Source organism: Sodiomyces alcalophilus (assembly GCF_042370955.1).
Source record: "Sodiomyces alcalophilus JCM 7366 unplaced genomic scaffold ACRALscaffold_3, whole genome shotgun sequence".
Classification (NCBI taxonomy): domain Eukaryota; kingdom Fungi; phylum Ascomycota; class Sordariomycetes; order Glomerellales; family Plectosphaerellaceae; genus Sodiomyces; species Sodiomyces alcalophilus.
The window spans coordinates 1,359,727-1,379,592 of record NW_027263534.1 but is presented as its reverse complement, the minus strand read 5'-3'; the positions used below and the strand labels follow the sequence as shown (position 1 = coordinate 1,379,592).

At 38.5% G+C, this 19,866-nt stretch overlaps 2 protein-coding genes across 2 annotated transcripts; one reads left to right on the top strand and one right to left on the bottom strand.

Annotated features, from left to right (window-relative positions):
* Nucleotides 1-6,074: 6,074 nt before the first annotated feature.
* Nucleotides 6,075-6,382, top strand: ACRALDRAFT_1062511 (uncharacterized protein; the record flags this gene model as incomplete). The annotated part of the gene is made up of 2 exons (XM_071016620.1): nt 6,075-6,265; nt 6,326-6,382. A coding segment is annotated over one exon (182 nt), but the record flags the coding sequence as incomplete, so codon positions are not given.
* Nucleotides 6,383-6,888: 506 nt separating this feature from the next.
* ACRALDRAFT_2018492 (uncharacterized protein) lies at nt 6,889-17,971 on the bottom strand (the record flags this gene model as incomplete). The annotated part of the gene is made up of 3 exons (XM_071019937.1): nt 6,889-7,997; nt 8,047-8,084; nt 17,955-17,971. 3 exons carry the CDS (start codon nt 17,969-17,971, stop codon nt 6,889-6,891), a joined length of 1,164 nt encoding a protein of 387 aa, XP_070875848.1.
* Between the last annotated feature and the right edge of the window lie 1,895 nt (nt 17,972-19,866).

The window sequence follows — 19,866 nt, the reverse complement described above, 5'->3', positions numbered from 1 at the left end:
CGATTTATATAGTCTATCTAGACGATATCTTAATTTATAGTAAGGACCTTAAGGTCTATTAAGTATACGTTAAAAAGGTTTTAGGGAGGTTAAGGGAGTAGTCGCTATACGCGAATCTAGAAAAGTATATGTTTAAGACTTAAGAGGTGGAATTCCTAGGGTTTATTATTTAGGTAGATAGGGTTTATATAGATTAGTCTAGGGTTAAGGCTATCCGCGATTAGTAAAAGCCGAACTCGGTAAAAACCATCTAAATCTTCCTGGGTTTTACTAGGTTCTACTAGCGCTTTATTAAGAATTATTTAAAGATTACGGCGCCGCTCTCGGACTTAATAAAGAAGAGTAGAGTAAAAGGGGTATTTATATTATCTATAAAGGAGAAAAAGGTTTTCGATAAGTTACGCCAGAGGTTTTAGAAGGCTCCGGTTTTATAGTATTTCGAGCCTAAGTTACCTATTCGACTAGAGCCGGACGTATCGGGGTTTATTTTAGGGGCGGTAATTAGTTAGTATATAAATCGGGTATAGTATCCTATCGTATTCTTTTCGAGGAAGCTTAAGGGTACGGAGTTAAACTATTCGACTCCGGACACGGAGTTAATAGCTATCGTTAAGGTATTCTAGTATTAAAGGCACTACCTAGCCTATAGCCAGACCCTAGTAGAAGTTTTAACGGACTACCTTAATTATCGGTACCTAATAGATAAGCCAAAGATTAAGCTATAGTATATATAATAACTAAAGGAGCTATTAGTATTCGACTTCGAGATTAAGTATTAGCCGGGAGCTTAGAATCCGGCTAATAGTCTATCACGGAAGCCGTAGTATATTTCCGATTAGGCGGACCTAGACGCGGAGCGTTAAAAGCCTATTAAGAGGTTCACCTATAAGTTTATATTAAGAGTAGTAAAGAAGGCGGGCGGAGTACCTAGGGTTTCCGAGGACTTATTACTAAGTTTAAAGGAAGAGGTGGCCGATACCTAAAAGGATAATCCCTTTTATATTTCTTTATCTAGGAAGGACCGGTTATCCGACCCGTGGTTAAGGGATAAAAAGGGCCTAATCCTTTTTAGAGGTCGCCTCTTTATCCTAGATATATAGGGGTTAAGGAAGAAGATCCTATAGGCCTTTTATAATAAACCCACCGCTAAATATTATAATTCCAGTAAAACGATTAAGAGGATTTCGGACTCGTTTTATTAGGAGTATATATCCCGGGATATAAAGAAGTTCGTGCCTATATATAGGGTTTATTAGAGGACTAAGGGGAGATAGTATAAGCCTTATAGTCTATTAGCTAGTCTTCCGGTTCTATCTTATCCGTTCTAGGAGATCTTAATTAATTTTATTACGGGTCTCCCTCCTATTAATTAGGGCGGAAAGAAGAAGGATACGATCCTTATAGTGGTTTACCGTTATATAAAGTATTCCTTTTATATCCCTTATAGTAGTGTACTAACCGCTAAAGGTTTAGCCGATATTATATAGTTAAGAGTCTTTAGTATTTACGGGTTACCGGATAGCATTATATCGGACCGGGGTTCTTTATTTACGAGTAAGTTTTAAAGGACCCTATATAGTCTCTTAGGCGTCTACCGCCGGATATCTACTATATTCTACCCCTAGACTAATAAGCAGACTAAGTATTAAAATCAGAGTATCGAATACTACCTTCCTAGCTATTACTCGTAGAAGTAGACCGATTAGGTGGATAACCTATCCCTTACGTAGTTTACCTATAATACCGCGTAGCACTTAGTAATTAAGTAGACACCCTCCGTGGCGTTAATAGGCTATAACCCTTATAGCCCTAATAACGTCCGGTTACCTAAGTCGTTAGATATTAGGGCGGTATCCGCTAAATAGCGGGTAAAGCACTTAATCGCTAATCGTTAAGTAATAGAAACTTTTATTTAGAAGGCTTAAGAGTCTTATAAAAGGTTTTATAACACCGGGCAGACTTAATAACGGTTTAAGGTAGGAGACTATATCTTAGTCTCTTCGAAAAATATTAAGTAAAAACGGCCTAGTAAGAAACTCTCGGATAAGTATCTCGGGCTATACCGTATTATCTTAGTTATTAGTTATTATAGCCTCGCCTATAAGCTAGATCTTCCGTAATTAATAAAGATTTATAATATTTTCCTGATCTTTTTATTAAAGCCCTAACGGTCTCGTGATAGTTAGGCTCCCGAGCCTATAAAAGTAGATATAGAACCGTAGGAGTCGGAGGAGTATAAAGTAAAGGAGATCTTAGCTTATCGGTTTAATAGGAAGAGGAGGCAGTATCTGGTTAAGTGGGCGGATTATAGATATAAGGATAATACCTAGGAACTAAGGCGGTATATCCCGGAGGAACTTCTTTAAGAATATCACGAGCGGTAAGAGGAAAGGGCGCGAAAAGTGTAGAGACTATTATAACCCTATAGGGTCTTTTATCGTTATTATTAATTTATTATACTATAACCCCGGAGGGTCTTATTACTATCTATCTTTACTAATTTATTATATTATATATCCTATACGCTAAAAAGAAAAAATAAAAACGGTGGTGGTCGCACTATATATATATATAGTGCCACTCTAAGTCGGATTAACGGATCTATTTCTTTCTATATACCTATAGACTAATAAAATTCTCTTTATCGTTATTATCGCCGCCGGTCTTAACGCCGCTAACGACCCGTAAGAGGTCACGGATTTAACGAATAGCTTTTATTAGTTTACGCGCCTTACGCGCCTAAATATTATATAAGGCAATTTAAGCCTTTATAACGGCGTCCGCCCGATAACGCTTATACCGAGCCGTATTAAAACCACTATAGTTATAGTGCTAATTATTAGTATATACTCGGCGTAGCTCCCCTTAAAGCTTATAGGCGGTATACTAGCAGAGAGGAGTTAGCACGAGTATACTAAAGGAAGTAAAAAAAGATAACTTATAAGCTTTTTATCGGTAAACCCGCTATACCGGACTATATCTATAAGCGTATCCTATGTAGGGATAGTAGCACGGGTAGCACGAAGGTTTATCTAGGAAAAGGTTAGTATACCGGGGCGGTCTATAGCGGGCGGGGAGTATAACTATACCTTTTTATATTTCTTATTATTTTATTTATACTAATAGTAATAACACTTAGACGATTATCGGCCGGAGTCACGATATAAACGGAAAATAATAGGGCCTTAGCTATCTAGGATAATATTAAGAAACCCGGAGCAGCACCGCTAATAAGGAGGGTCACGGAGGTCGCCCCTTATAACCACTTCCTAGACCGGGTAAAGGCCTAAAGGATCGCCGTTATTAGGAGGCGTAGCGTCGTTATCGCCCCTATTAGCCCCCGGACCTTTATCGGTAACGTTATCGTCACTAAAAATATTATTACCTAGGAAGCCCTTACCTTTATTAGGGATAAAGTTATTATCCTCGCTCTTATCGCTATTAATATAAAGGATACCGTTAGCGCTACCCGATATAATTATATCCCTATTATGGTCGATAACACTATTATCGATATTATCGTTATCGCTATTATAGTCGACTAAACGTCCGACTAGAGTTATCTGGTTAGCGGTGGAAGGACTACTAGCTAAACTATTATCCGAGTTAAACGCCGGGAATAACTTCTCTAGCACTTCTTTAGCCTTATAGCCGACCCTATTAAGGGTATCTTTATTAAGGAGGGCTAGGCCCCTCGCTTTAATAGGAGTCGTAAGTAACTCCGTACTAGGTACGGCTAACCCCTTTATTTTAACGGGTATCTTAAATACTATACCGGGCATAGCGGACCCTTTATTATTTAGGCGCGCTTTAGTAGGAGTTATAAGTGACTCTATACTAGGCGCGGCCGGCCCTTTTACTTTAGTGGGCGTCTTAAACGCCGCGCTGGGTATAGTTAACCCGTTATTAATACCACCTTTCTTAGTAGTCTTCTTAATAATACCGCCCTTAACGATAGGAGACTTAATAGTGGCGGTATTAAGGCCACCGCCGGCCTTCTTACCGTCCTTTAAAGGAGCGACGGTCTTCTTAGTAGGGGAGTTAGCGGGCTTAAGTAAACGGGCTAACTTATTAGCCGTATATAACTAATACTTTTAAGGAGCTATACTAGAACACGGAGGGTTAGTTAAGCTTAGGAAACACGTATAATAATTACTTATATTATTATTCTACGCGGAATTAAGGTATATTATTATTAGGAGTTATTATTAATTAACTAAAAGACGATTATAATAAGCTACTCTAGATATCAGGACTATTAGAACTAAGGAACCGCTAGGAACCTCGTGTAACGCGATAAGAGGACCTTTAGAGGACTTAAGATAAACCGCTAAGTTAATGCCTCGCGAATAGCTAAGACATAGTAAAGAGGATTAACTTATAAATAAAAGCTTTAGAATAAGGCTATAGTAATAATTACTCGAATAGGTAAAAAGGAGAAAAGAAGAAAATAATAATAAGCTAGGAGGACTAGCTAGAATATATTCTATAATAGTTACTAGACCTCGAGTAGAGCCTATATAGTTACTCCTACCTACTCTACGATCTAGGTATACCTATTATATTAGGAGCGTACTTATAGTTTATTATTTAGATAATAATAAAGCATCGCGTACACTCCTTAAAGTCTATAGGCTTTATATTTAGCTAGGCGATCTAATTATTCACGGATTATTTATAAGATCTTTAACGATAGTTTGAAGGCGGAGTATTAAAGGATCTACGAAGCTTTATTTAGGCTTTATCACGATAATTAGAGGTTTAGGGAAATTAATCTTTATATTTATATTTAGCTCTGGCTTTAATAAGTTATTTATAAAAGGCCCTATAGTAGGATAGCTATAACCTGGATACGAATAACGGCTTATAAGCCAGAAGCCTGGTATAGGCTAACTTAAGCTATTCGTAGTCGGGTACCGTTCCGGGCCGAGTCGTCTTTTCCGGAGTTATATCCGGAGGATATAGGTTAGACGGGAAAGGGTCCTTATAAGGGCACCCGGTTAACTATATTACTCCTAGGGATATAAGTACTAGGGGAGGGGGCGTAATATCACGGGTATAATTCGTTAAAGCCAGGGGTAGTCTAGATAAAAGGGGATTAGATAGGGTATAGTGTTCGGGGATAAGAGGTCGAGTCGGCTCCGGGATTAGTACTATCCGGGCCGGTCTAGTATAGTATAATAGGGAGGACTATCGGCGGATAGATCGTGGTCCTAGGAATGCTTTTAAGGGGATTCTATAAGGTTCTCGGGGAAAAGGCTCTGGTTATCTATAAAAGGGATAGGTGAAGCTAAACTCCTAACTTAGAGGTTTAGCGAATAATTTAACTCTTAATACGACCTATTGGTTTATATTGCCTTTTTAATTATCTTATAACATCTCTTTACTCTTTACACGAAAACCCTTAATAAATTACTACTCTTTGCCCCCGAGTTAGATCGTTAAAAAACGTTAATAAGCTATTTACTTTATATAGGTTTTTTAGAATTAATAATAAATAGGCAGGTCTAAAAAGGTGGGTCCAATAAGAACTATAGTCGGAATAACCAAGTGGTATAGTCGGAATAACTCGAACCTTAAATTAATAGATCTCCTGCTAATTTTGTGTACACTATTAATACAATACTTACTGCCCGGCGCCTGCTATGTCCCTGGAGGTATATACTAGGTAGCCAACCACTGTATTTAGCCAGGAGGATACCCGAGAGATACTTAAAAGTATCCATACTATATTATGACTCGACGATATACCGGGACCTTACGCCCAGAGTCTAATTTCGTGTCCGAAAATATGCCTTGGCAACCTATTCTAAAAGGGTAAGGCCTATGCCAGATACCAGACAAGGTTCTCCCGGATACCGGTACTCTTTCGGATGACATAACGCTCAATTCCACACCACCAACATAGGGGAAGCAGGGCGCCTACGTGCCCTATCACACTTTAGCTGTGGGCTCCAACCTAGCCAATAGGTGGCTCAGCAGTCTGCGGGCGACACGCCCATGCACGACCTGGAGCAAACGGGCCTCCTTTGCGGTCGCTTTTCAGAATACGCGACAAAGGGGTACTGATTATTGGATGACTGGGTTCGAGAGCCCGGCCTGGATGGTCTGGTTTGGGGCAGCTCTCGTTGCAGCAGATAAGCCCAATCCGGTTCTGTATATTAGAGACCTGTCTATAAAACCGGTGGCGACCCCCGCTGATGCTGTATGCCTGCTGGGCTTCGCAGTCTATGATATTCCACGCCCTTGTATCTAACGAACTTCGGTATGGCTGTCGTACAGCCAGCCTCGCCTGCATTGAGCTAACAAGTATGATGTAATGCAGGACCAAAACCACTATACGCTCGCCCTCGAACCAGTCCAATCCCATCAGACGGATATCGTAGGTTGCCTATCCACCTCTAGTTCCATCGAGGGATACTGTGCTGACAGTCGCCATGAAGCATCATGTGTCACAATATCATGATCAAGTATTCATGCGACTGCATCAAGAAGTCAGAATTCGTGCAGTGCCAGGCGGCCAAAGACTCAAAAGAGAACATGAAGTGCAAGCCTGTTAGGAAGGAAGTGAGCAGGGTGTCGACAAACTACTGCGAAGGGCACTTGGTGTATCCGACCGCGGCAAAGAAATATTTTTCTGATCAGGAGGAATGAAGCTTTCGGGACGCACTGGATGATAAAGTGCTCGGTACTGGACGATGTTGCAGATTGAGGCATCACCGAATTTGAGTTTTTGTGTGTGTGATTAGGAAGAGTTATGCGCGCCGCAAGTGAGACAATGGCCATTTATTGTGTCGTTTCCCACGTCATGGTCGAAAGATACGGACATCTCGATACGGCATCACAAATTGATGTGGTGCCGTACGCGTAGAACAGGCGAAGCGTTCTTCAGGCGGGTAATCCGTCGGGTCCAAGAAGCTTGAAGTACCCGCACCGGCGGGTGAACTCTGGTTCGTCGACCGGACATGTGCCCTCTCGGCTCTCGGTCCAGAGCTGCAATGCTTCCAGGCACTCTGGGAAATGAGTGAGGAACCCTTCTTGCGAGAAGCACCGGTCTCGATCGGTTGGATCATCGCGCAGCCTGTCGAAGCGAATTTGGCAGCCTTTGCAGCTGACGCCATGGTCAACCTTGGCGCTGTCCAAACTGTAATAGGGAAACGCGGTCGCCGCCATGAAGCGATGGGCTGACTGCCCTTGTCGGAGTTTCAGTTTCCGAGCGGTGTCGTCGCCAATCATGTCGCTCGCGAGCAGTACGGGGGTGGCCTTGAACTCGGAAACGAGATATTTGGGTCGTCTTGCTGGCACCTCCAGCATGTGGTAGATGCCTGGCACAGTTCGTAATGACAATCCTGGAAAGCGGCTAAGTCTGGTACGTGAGATCTTAGCGAGGCTGGAAAAGGTGGATTGGGCAATGACATGGTAGCGTTCGGATGATTGAAGACAGCTGAAGCAGCATCTCTCTAACGTGAAGAGAAACAGTAGACAGCCGAACAAGCCGCATGATGCGCAGGACTGCTCTAAAAGAGCCCGGTAGAGGTCGCGGAGGAGGTGGCATTGAGCGAGCCCAGCTCGCAAAAGGCCCCTCAGGCCCTCGAGTCCGTGTTTGGCCACGAGGCGATACTCCCGAATATCCGTGATTATGGAGCGGGCCAAAGAATTGACTTGGCGAAAGCGGAAGACAGAGCGGACGTCCAGTTGGAGAATGACCATCGACATGAGCTCCGGCGGCAGCGAGGCCAACCAGCTAAAACGGGCTTGTGGTTTCGTTTTCGAGGCGGTGGTGATGGATGCGAGAACCGGCTGCATTTCGTGTGGGCGTGAACGAATGACGACGAGATCAAAGTCCCGCCGATGGTATGAGCAGACGCGAATAATCTCGTCGCCGTGCTTCTCGATGACAGCTTCATCGCTGCTGGTGCTACCGTTTTGGGCCATCGGCAGATGAACGAAGTCGGAGAAACAAATGAACGCGAGAAACAATACTACCTGATGTGGCCCTCAGGTCAGACGCGTGCATTACCGCTTATGTCAGTCCCAGCCTGTCACGCTGCGCTGACAGTCGAGGCGTAGGGGGCAGTATTTGGCTAAAACGTCAAAACGGCTGGCGCCATGCCGGAGTGAGCGGTTGTAGGGCCCTGTTCGACAAACCCGCCTAGTTAGCGGGATTTCCGCCTAACTTTTATATAAGATATATCTATAGCCAAGACGCTAAAACGGCGCCGTCTTTTCCTCTTAATATCCTTATTTATATAATAAACGAATTTTTACTTAGTAGAATATAGAACTAGTTCTGTATAATACGGAGTATTATTATATAGGCTGGCCTAAAGCAGGTTCGGAATAGATTATTCCGGGCCCGAAAGTAAGAGTGGACCTGCCGCAGGAATAAGGGCAGGACTTTAGCATTATAATCAGACATTTTATAAAGAGTTAATTAAATTAATAGATTAATCGCCTATTTTATATAATTAAGTTATACACTATTTACAATAATTAAGAGTCTTATTTTACGCTTAATAACCTATTAAGGCTATTTACGCCGAGCTGCCGATAGCTATAACGATAACCTCTAATATAACTATCTATATAAGCCACGAAGACTAGGAGCTATAGTAACGCCTTTATAAAGTCAGGGCCCGTAGTAATAGAGTCTAGGACTTCTTACGCCCTGACGATCTAATCCCTCGCCCGTAGCGAGCTACTTATCCCGAATTTGCCTCCTATACCTCTATTACTAATATTAACGGGCACTCTATTAATATCTCCAAGCTAATAGTTATAGGCAAGGCCTGTCGTATACGCTGGCCGAATACAGGCTCGGAATATGTTATGCCGGGCCCGAAAATAAATTAGACCTGCTATAGGAATAAGGGCAGGATTTTAGCACTACGATTAGAGAATTCCATACAGTTAATTAAATTAATAGATCGATCGCTTATTTTACGTAATTAAGTTATACGCTGTTTATAATAATTAAGAGTCTTATTTTTACGCTTAATAACCTATTAAAGCTATTTACGCCGAGCTGCCTATAGCTATAACCATAACCTTAACTACGACTATCTATACAAGCCACGAAGACTAGGAGCTATATCAACGCCTTTATAAAGTCAGGGTTTGAAGCAACAGAGTCTAGGACTTCCTACGCCCTAAGGATCTAGTCCCTAGGCTATAGCGAGCTACCTAACCCGAATTTACCTCCTACGCCTTTATCGCTAACGTTAACGGGTAACCTACTAATATCTCCGAGCTAACGGTTATAGGCAAGGCCGCCTATACCGAAGACTACCGCCGATATAAAGAAGATCGTAAGGACTACAAGACCTATTAGAAAGATATTAATAGCATACTTAAGTGGGTAGAAGAGTCTATTATAGCGAAGAGACGGAAGGCCCTAATAAAGGGCATAACCCCGGAAAAGATCTATATAGTAAAGAAAGGCAAAGCCGTTACTATGCAGAACGGCTTAGGCAGTGTGATCTCGGACAAGTCTTCGATAATAGGAGTGCTTAAGACCACGAAGTGTATATAACTAAAATAACATATATAATAAGGAGACCTTTAGAAAAGGTTCCTAGAGGTGCGCGCTGCTCTGATCAGGGTAACGTAGCTTAAACGAAGTGAATATAATAAACGTGGCAAAACTTAGGGTTAAAAAGATAATAATTATATAGGATAATTAGTATCCTTTATATCTAGGTAGCGTCGCTATATATATATAATATATAAGATAAATAAAAAAGATAATACGCGCGTCTTATAACGTTACGTGATATCCTAACGATATAGCACTGGGTCTCCGATCCACGCCTTTATAATCGGCCCTAGTTATCTTACTTATATCCTCGTGGCTATAATAACTCTAAATATAATCAGGTTACCCTGATTAAGCTAAGTATAATCTATTAGAATTATTCTAAAACTTATTTACGCTTACGGAGAGTCCGTCCGCCGACTATATAATCCTCCTTCTTAGTATATACTCGCTTTATAGTGGCCGTAACTATATCTTTATCCTACTTAATCCTAGTATTATACTATAACTATCCTTCTTAGGGAATCGCGTATAAAGGCGGTATATATGAAGAACTATTAACGGCGGCGTTATAAAGTATCGCGTAGTAGACACTATTATACGAGTAAACCTAGTTATTTTAGGAGAATAAGCTAGGCCTAATCGGGCTAATATAAGAGTTTATAGGGCGGGGATTATATAGTCTATAGAATAGGTAACTATAAGATATCTTAACGCCCTTATCTTACTCCCCTATATCCTTAGTCTATTTACCCTAAATATCAATTTTCCGAGGCTTTATTAAGACTTTCTTTAGGGATATCTAAATAATCTTATAACTATTTAAGTTAATCCTAGTAAACTTAGAAGGCTTAGAGGACTTAGGAGTCTTCTTAGGACTCTTCGTGACCTTAGTAACCTTTTTAGGTATACCCGGCCCTATAGGTTTCTTAGGGATAGCCTTAGGTGTCTTAGGACGTACCGGGATATTAGTATCTTTCTTAGGCTCCTATAACTTAGGAGTACTTATAACTAAAGCCTAAGCCTTTTTCTTAGCCTAATTAAAGGAACCAGGGATAGCAGGCTTAGACTTAATAATAGGTTTATTAATAGGGGTAAAACCTATACTCTTAGGAGGAGGTGGCTAAGGGGATTAAGGAACCACCGGGACCGCTAGTATCTTCTAATAACTAAAACCGAGGATTACTCTAATATAAGATAGCCACTCTTCCTTAATATAATAAGTATAAGCTATACTATTATTCCCGTAGTAGCGTCCTTATATAAACCGGTAAATCTTAGAGCTTTAAGGGAATAAGTAGCCCTCTTAGATAATAGCTTATATTTACTTAATAATAAAGAGGCCGTATAAGTAATTATCTGTCTAGTAAGGACCGGGAATAATATAGAAACGGCGGGTATAGCTAGATACGGCCTTATCGGGTATATTAATACTACGTAACTATCCTATAACGTACTTAAATAACCGTAAAAGGCGGTCTTTAGTATTACTAGTATTCTAAATACTATTATACCTATATATATACTATATATCTTAATCTATAATCAGACTAATAAAGTGATTCTTAAAGTAATTAATAATATAGATAAAGCGACTCCTTTTAATACGGTTAATTTCCTTAAGCGGCTAAGATAAGTAAAATGCTATACGGCTATTTAACTCCTAGTAAGGCGTAACACTAATCTATGCTATAGGACGGGTATCCCCTTATCTACGCTTAAATATAGCACGTATTATATCCTCTAAACTACCCCTTTCTAGCTATCTCTTATTTATTAGGTTATAGTATATTCTAAAGGACGATTATATTACCGGGTAAGCGTCTCGTAGTCTCTTAGCGAATATACTTATTATAGGAATATAAGGTAGTATTATATTAACCGTAGTAGCGTTAAGCTTACTGTCCGTAGTATTCTTAAGAAGGCGTTAGACTATACGTATATTATCTTCCGGTTATTAGGGGAAACCTATAAAGGGGGCGGCGTTATTAAGGACGTTAAATAAACGATACGGCAGCCCTTATATAGGGAACACCTATCGGCTATTATTAGGGTTATTAATACGGCGGGGGCGTATAGTCTTATTAATAGTAACACGGGTAGCGGGTATAATATTAGCGGTAAGGATAGGACCGGCGGGAGCCGGCTCCTAGTAGTTAGTAAGAGATATAAATATTCTAAATATCTTTATTAGCCTAATCACGGTAATATATAAGCGGGGGAATACGGGAAAAATATATAAGGGTAGCGGGAGGTAATAAATAGCGAGGAAACGGATAGGGGTAAATTAGAAAAATAAACTTAATAATATAGGAAAAGAGAGGAAGAGAGGGGAACGGGTTAACTAAAGCTAGTAATAGGGGATATATATCCTTTATCGATATTTAATATTTCTAGGCAGTGCCTCCCTTATAAGACTAGCTTTAACTAGAGTCTCTATTACGGCTATTAGTTAAATAGGGCTATAATTATTAAAGAAAGGGTAATCCTAATACTATTTATAGTTTTCGGATAAAGGTAACTTAGTGAATTAGGCGTAGGATCTTAATACAGAAGTCGGCTTACCGTATAACCGATCTGATTAGCCGAAAAGATTAGGTAGTACCTTTTTTATTATACCTATAGTCACGACTATATAATAAAGCGACGTAAGGAAGGTAATTATAAATTACGCTTAAATCCTAATTTTTTTAGTAACTTAAAATAGGCTATTTATTTAACTATATCTCCTTAAATCACTAAAGCTATAAATTACTAGGTTATATTATTCGTCTCCGAGGGATATAAGGCGGCGGGCTACTGGCTACAGGCGTATCTTTTAGGCTCTACGTCTTTACCTTATCTTACGACTTAATAATATATTTTCCTATAAACTTCTCCTTAATAATAGTAATAAGATTATCGATATATCCGCTAAAGCTTTAATCACGGGGCTTAATAACCTTAGCTCTTATAAGCGTAAGAAAGCCGTGGCTTATTAGGAGTTAGTCTATCCTATACCGTGTTTTTAGTCTAAGACACGACTTATCGCGGGTACAGTTAATAAGTATAGTATTTTTACGACGGTCTAAGATATAGTAGTGAGTTCTTTTTACGCTTTTTATCGTGTTACCCTAATTAGGGTAAGCTGATATTATAGATATAGGTAAACTCGTACTTTATTTAGTATAAAGTGGCTAGTAAGGGTGGCGCTTTATATATTAAACTAGATTTTATAGGCTAAGTTATCTAAGGTGACTCTAAGGCTATTTTCGCGGGCCGGGTATAGGATAGCCTGGTAAATCTTACTAATAGAGACGTGGAATAGGAGCTATTTAAGAAGGTAAGGTCTAGTAATGGTTTGTCTCTATTTTATCGCTGTGTATTCGTGGCTAAGGACCTTACTGGTTTATAAAGGGAGTATATTATAAAAATAGTAACCCGGGCTTATGCTATTAGAGCCCTGATTATCTAAGGGTTTAGGGTTATTAATAAGGTGCCGTGCTAATGCTATAAGAAATGGTGGTCGGCTATAAGTGATCGGGTTAATAATAAGATTACTTATTCTTTCTTTAAGTGCGTGTTACTTTAACGTAATAATCGAGTTCCGGACTATCTTAACTGCTATTTTTATAAGATAGCTTATATATATCGTGATAATAAACTCCGAAAGCAGTTCTATTAGTCTAATTAGGAGGTCTCCTAGCCAGATAGTAATTATACAGGTATTAGTCACTCTAATCTATATACTAAAGACTTACTAGTACTGCTATAATCTGTATACGATAATAAGATATATCCGCGGCTTTCGCCTTAGTATAGTGTCTTCGTAGTAAGCACTATTACTCTATACTATAAAAGTGCTTAGCAGATACGCGATGTTTATAGAGGAAGGGGTCTTAAACTATAGGACTATATAATAATATAGGTCCCTATATTAGCGTATAAATATAAAAAAGATCTTAAAAAGTTCTGTTATACTATTTAGAATAACCCGATAAAGAGGGATTAAGAGGAGACGGTGGAGTGGTATTATATCCCCTTTATCTCTAGGGCTTAGGTTTAGCGGTATAAGTCGGAAGTATACGGCCCTAGTAATAGTGATTATAAGAGTAAGCCGGAGTAAGATATAGATAGGTGATTCGGGTAGTAATTACTATAATTAGGGTAACCTTAGTATAATTAGGATATTTTATTTCGGTGTGCGGCGTAAATAGGTAAAGAAAAGGTAGATAAATAATAAATATATTTAGTGGATATATCTTTATAGTATCTACTTAGTTAGTGCGTGTAAATAGGAAACGGTGATAATAAAATATAAATAAAAGGAACTAATAAATAAAATAATTAGTGGAAGGGCGTGGAATAGGGTGATTAGGGTAATAAAGGGTAAACGGGAAAGAAATAGGAAAAGGAGCGAGTTAAGGAGTCCTAAAAGTAGTGTTTTTATTTTAGGTGGGTAATAGTTAGTTTTTAATAATAAATAGATAGCGGTGCCTTATATATCCTTAGCCCTAATACTATATATAAAACTCTTATTAAGTATAGTATTACTACGATTAGGTTAACTAGGTAGGAAGTAATAGAAGGGGATAAAGTATAAGGTCCTAGTATAGTCCTTATACTTACTTAGGTTAAAGTTAGGATTTCTAGGGATATAGACTTTAACTCTTCCTGACTATATCGCTTTCCGGAGCTCTGCTTCTAACCTCTTATAATACTCGCCTAGTATATCCCGAAGTCTCACTAACCGTTATAGGAGTGCGTTAACGGTCTAATTAGGGGAACCTGCGTTATCTTAACGCTTATTATCCTTAGCCTAGTATTTTTAGTGGATTTACCTAGGAGGAGGGGTGCTTTAACTAGCTTTTTATTAATAAGGACACCGCGGGCAGGGTATATAATTATTAGTTCTTTAGTGCAGTCTCTTTTTAGTATCGTCTAGTCCTCCGGCTCCTAGTATCCGTCTTTATCCTAGATAAATTTCTTAAGGCGGTTAGCGGTAAAAGTAATACCCTAAAGCTCTTCCCCTAATAAGGTCGATAACCTAAAGGTCTTATTATCCTAATTAGAGGATTTAATACGAAATAGGCTATTTTAGCGGTAGTCTAGTTTCTTATCGCGGCTTATATCGATAGCTAGTTTAGTATCGTGTATAAGGATAAGGTCGCCGACCCGGAGTCTTTACTTATATAGGGTCCTAACTCTTAAACGGTTAATAGAGTCCGTCTTCTGCTACTATTACTTATTAACTATATCGGTAATAGTCCTCCGGTTAGCTTCTAGCTAGGCGAAGGCCCTTAGGCGTAGTAATATCTTTTCTTTAGGGGTCTTAACGCGGCCCTAGTCGAGCACTCTCTAAGTAAGGCAGGTTATCTTAATAAGCGTAATAGCCTTATAGCTATAAAGGAGGTAAAAGGGGGTCTTTCCGGTAGATAGTCGGATATTCGTGTAGTCCGCGAAAAGGACTATAGGCAGGATCTTATATAACGTACCCCGGTAAATCTTTTACTAGATAGTAAGCGTGTAGGCGATAGGCTTATATCCTACTTTATTTAGACTATTAGCGCGGGGGTAGTAGGCAGAGATAACCTTACGCTTTATTAGGTATACCCGATTTAGCTTAATCACGCTACCCTTATTCTTAGGGCCTCCGTCCACGATAATATACTAGTATAGCCTATACCGGTAGATAACGTCCTCCTATAAGAATATCGCGACGGCTCGCGACCTGTTCTTCCGTAATAGACGGGCTTTAACTTATCCCGTAAATATATATTAAGCTTTTACTAAGTAGTACCTATTAAGATACTGGATATTAAGACTTACTTATATAAAGGGGAGGGCTTATTAAAGTAGTTAAGTAGCGATTAGGGGATCCTCGCGTGCTTTACCTTAGCGGCTCTAATACTCGGCGTATACTTTAATAACCTCCTTAGTCTGCTTATAGATCCCGTCCTAGGTGTATAAGGGGGTAAGCTTTTAGTACGTCCTATCCCTTATACGATAGCCTAACCTATCGTGGGCCTTCTTAATTAGGGTAACCTAAGTCTTTTTATTATTAATCCACCTTTTAGGAGTCGAATCTATCTTAGTAACTCTTATCTATAGCAGACCGTCCTTTATAAAAACACAGGTTAATCGATCTTTAACGCGATAGGCGTTATAAGGGTCTATTCTAGAAGGTATCTATAGGCTTATTTATTGATATTATACGTATAATAAGTAATAATAATATAAATATACTAGGTATCGTAAATACGATATCTTAGTTATTACTTAAGTGAATAACGTGGCGTGATAACCGTCGCGTAGGCTGTTAACGTAACAGTCGCCACCCAATCTTTTAGGGTCTTTTGCCAGCCCCGGATCCAGGAAGAAATCCGAGAAGTCAGTTCTTTACACACACATAACTACGCGTTTGCGTAACAAGCAGTAATCCTACGGATCTACGAATTTAACAGCTATTTACTTGATTTTCCTCTCTTCCGCGCTTACAGCCTACTACTCGTAGCCTAATTTATTAAAAGGTTATAAGCCCGGGTTAGCAAAGAAGGAAATCTACTCTTTTCTACCCTATTATTCTACTCGAAATACTAAAAAGACTCCCTGCCTTTTCAGGCTATCCCTTTATCCTCCCCCGGTCGCAGATCCTTATCTCCGACCGTACAAAATCCCTTTATCTCCCAAAGACAGCTAATCGATTTAAACCGTTCGTTCCGATACCACGGTTCAAAGCTCTTTATTCTTCCTAATACGGTCGCCAAGAGTCGTGCTAAGAGGCCACCTCTTTGTTCCTATTCCGGAAGAACTATACGATCGGAATAAGACTCTTTATTACGATCGGATATACTATTCCTTTGTTTATAAAGGGACTTTTTAAAAAAGGAAAAAGGATAACGAATACGTGGATTAAACGTAGCTGCTTTTATGGTTATTATAGCTCCACGAATAATAGCTATATTAATTAAGCTATTTAACCTACCGCGCTGCCTATAATAACAGGATATCGTAACGTGGTATATAAGCTTTTAGTAAAAAGTCCGCCCGTGGAAATCCTGTTATTCGCTTTATACGAGCATCGCTTTTCTTCGCGCCGCGAGATCTATGAATAGCTTCACCGTTTAAACCCACTTTTGGACCCACTCTTCGAAGCTAGGCTAATCAGAATCAGACCTTTAGCTTAATATTCTTTGTTTCTGTCCTTTATCGATAACGTAACAAAGAAAAAGGAAAAAAGTAATAAAGAAAATAATAAAAATAAATCGTTGAATAACTTAGTTAATTCTGACTTAAATAAATAATAACAAATACCGTTCTGTTGCTTGGAAATGGCTGAATAAAAGACTATTTAAGACGTCTCTATCCGGAAGTTATAGGGCAGTTCTGGAATTAATAACAAAGATAATAATAATAATACTAACCTTAATATTAACTGGTTAGTGGAAAAGATTTATAAAATATAAGCAGAAAACAGTATTAAGCTTGATCTGAATTTCTGTGTTAATAGCGGGGCTACGGCGTATATGATAACTAATAAAAGACTCTTTTCTACTTATAATATAAAAGAAGGAACCGTTTATTAGGGTTAGGTAAAAGAAATAAAAATATAAGATAAAGGAGACTGCGTAATAAAATTCCGGGATACTAGAAAGCTTCTGCTTTTGAAAGAGTGTCTTTATATGCCGGAAATAGGCACGAATATTATTAGTCTCTCTTGTTTTAATAGTAAAGCTCGCGGTCTTACTAGAAACAAAACGCTCTTATTATTTAATAATAAAGAGCCCCTCTTTCTTTATATAACGGCTCTGCTTTATAACGGGCTATACTAGGCTATAACACGGGCACTATCGTACGGGGGGGTTAAGTCTTAGAAAATAAATATAATAAATACTAGAAAAAACATAAAGAAACTGTTATAAAGAGGTATTTTACCTAAAGAATAGTCTTAAGACTTAACTAGAATAAAGAGGTTTTAGAGGTTTAAAGAATAGGCTTTAAAGAAATTCAATAAATAAAGAAAGGGGTCAGTTAAACCTTAATAAAGAAATAATATAATAAAGAAACCTTAACCTCTTTAACCTTAAGAAGAGCTTTATAAATAAAGAGACCGTAATAACCGTCGAAGGACTACCTCTATAACTAAAAACATAACGCTATAGCATAACACGATAGGTTATATTAACCCTGTTGCCTTAAAATGTCTTTATACTAATACTCTTTAAAAGAATTATAATATAACTAACAAAGAGTTAACTAAAATATAGAGCTTTGATGCCTATAAGAAGAGCAAGTCTATTACACTTACGAATCAAAATTCAGTTAATAAATATAAAGACTTTTCCTATTTAAAAAAGGTTTATATAGATCTTTACGGACCGATCGAACCTCTTTCTTATAATAAAAAGCGTTGGATTTTGTTTATACTAGACCGTTCCACCCGGTCCCTATGGGCATAACTGCTCTTAGATAAGTCTGAAACGACGGTAGTTATAGCTATAAAGGAGTGGAAAGCTCAGGTAGAAAATAAAAATAATAATAATAAATATCACTTCTTTATTAAAGAAGTAGATATAGACGGTGGAAAAGAATTTAATAAGGCCTCTTTTTAACGCCTCTTTATAGGTGTAAAGCATAATATAAAGCCACCGTACACTTATAAAGCTTAAGGCTCTGTTAAACGAGTTATAAGAACTATAATAGAAAAGGTTCGAGCTTTTCTTTTGTACTTAGGGCTGCCTCGATACCTTTAGGGTGAAGCTATGCTCTTAGCTGTTTATATATATATATAATAGATCACCTAATTCAGCTCTTAAATATAAGAGTCCCTTTAAGCTTTTATAAGGTTAGAAACCTAATATTAATAATATACGGGTTTAGGGTTCTATTGTTTATTATAAAAGCAACGACCCGAATATAAAGAAACTAGATATAAGGGCACTTCGAGGTGCTTTAATAGGTTTTAATGACTATAACTATAAGGTTTATAACCTAGTAACTAGAAAGACTGGTTGGTTTCGAGACGTTTATGTCTTAGAGAATCAGTTTCTTTACTCTTCTTTAGATAACTATAATAATAATTATACGCCTAAAAACGAATATAATAATAACCTCCCTCCTTATATTAATACTTAGGCATATAATAATCAGGTTTCTAACCGCGGGCCTTATTAACCCGTTAAGTATAATAAAGGAATCACTTTTAGTGCAAATACCGGTTAATTTTTATAAAATATTCCTTCGCGCGTTTCGAAACGTTCTGTTGAGTCTATTTAACCTGAAGAAGAGAATAATAATAATAATAGACGTAAGAGTCTTCGTCTGCGGGCAGCGGGCTGTGAAGTTCTAGCTGTTGATAATAATAATAATAATAATAATATTAACTATAGCCTAGCTAATAATAATAATAGTAGCCAAAGTACCAGGCTAGAAGTCTAAATACCTTTAAAACCTTTAAAACCGGACTATAAGGATTTAATATCCTATGATAATAGTGCGCACTTGCTGTATTATATAAAAGATATAATACTTGGAAACCTATAGTTTTAAGAAAATTCCCAATTTCTTTTAACTGTAAATTCGATTAACGAACCAGCTACCTATAAACAGGCTATGAACTGCCTAGATAAAGATAAATGGATAGACGCGATAGTAGCAGAAATATCAGAACTCGAAAAGAGAAAGACCTGAGACTTAATAAGTATACGAAATACGCCTAATAGTTATAATAAAATAAAAGAAGACTACCACGTACGAGGAGGTCGTTGGGTCTTCAGAATCAAATATAATAGCTCTGGCGAAGCTATTTAATATAAGGCTCGGTGGGTTATTTAGGGGTTTAATCAGGTTCTAGGTCTTAATTATCTAGAAACCTTTTTAACTACCTGCCGGTCAGAAAGCTATAAACTAGCTTTAATACCAGGCGTATCACACGGCTAGAAATTCAGGTAGTTCGACGTTAAAAACGCGTTCGTTTATACTAATATAAATACCCTAATATACGCTATATAACCTATAGGCTTCGAGGAAGAAGACGGTTTAGAAAGAAATAAAATAACTCTCTATAAGCTTAATAAAGCTTTATACGGGTTAAAACTCTAAGCGGCTGGTTATAGGTTGATCGTACTAAGTGAGGCCGAATAATTGTATTAGCTAGAATTAAGGAGAGGAAAGGAAAAGGTTTATAGAGAAGTGCAGGATTTACTAGGTTTATACGAATCCGCGGTAAGGGCAGCGCGAGGTCCGAGCGTCGGATCCGCGTGCTGATTAGCGGTTCCGGCCTTATACCGGAATTACACTTTCAAGGGGTTAACCGTGATATTACCCCCCTCCTCCCCCCCCCCCACACCCCC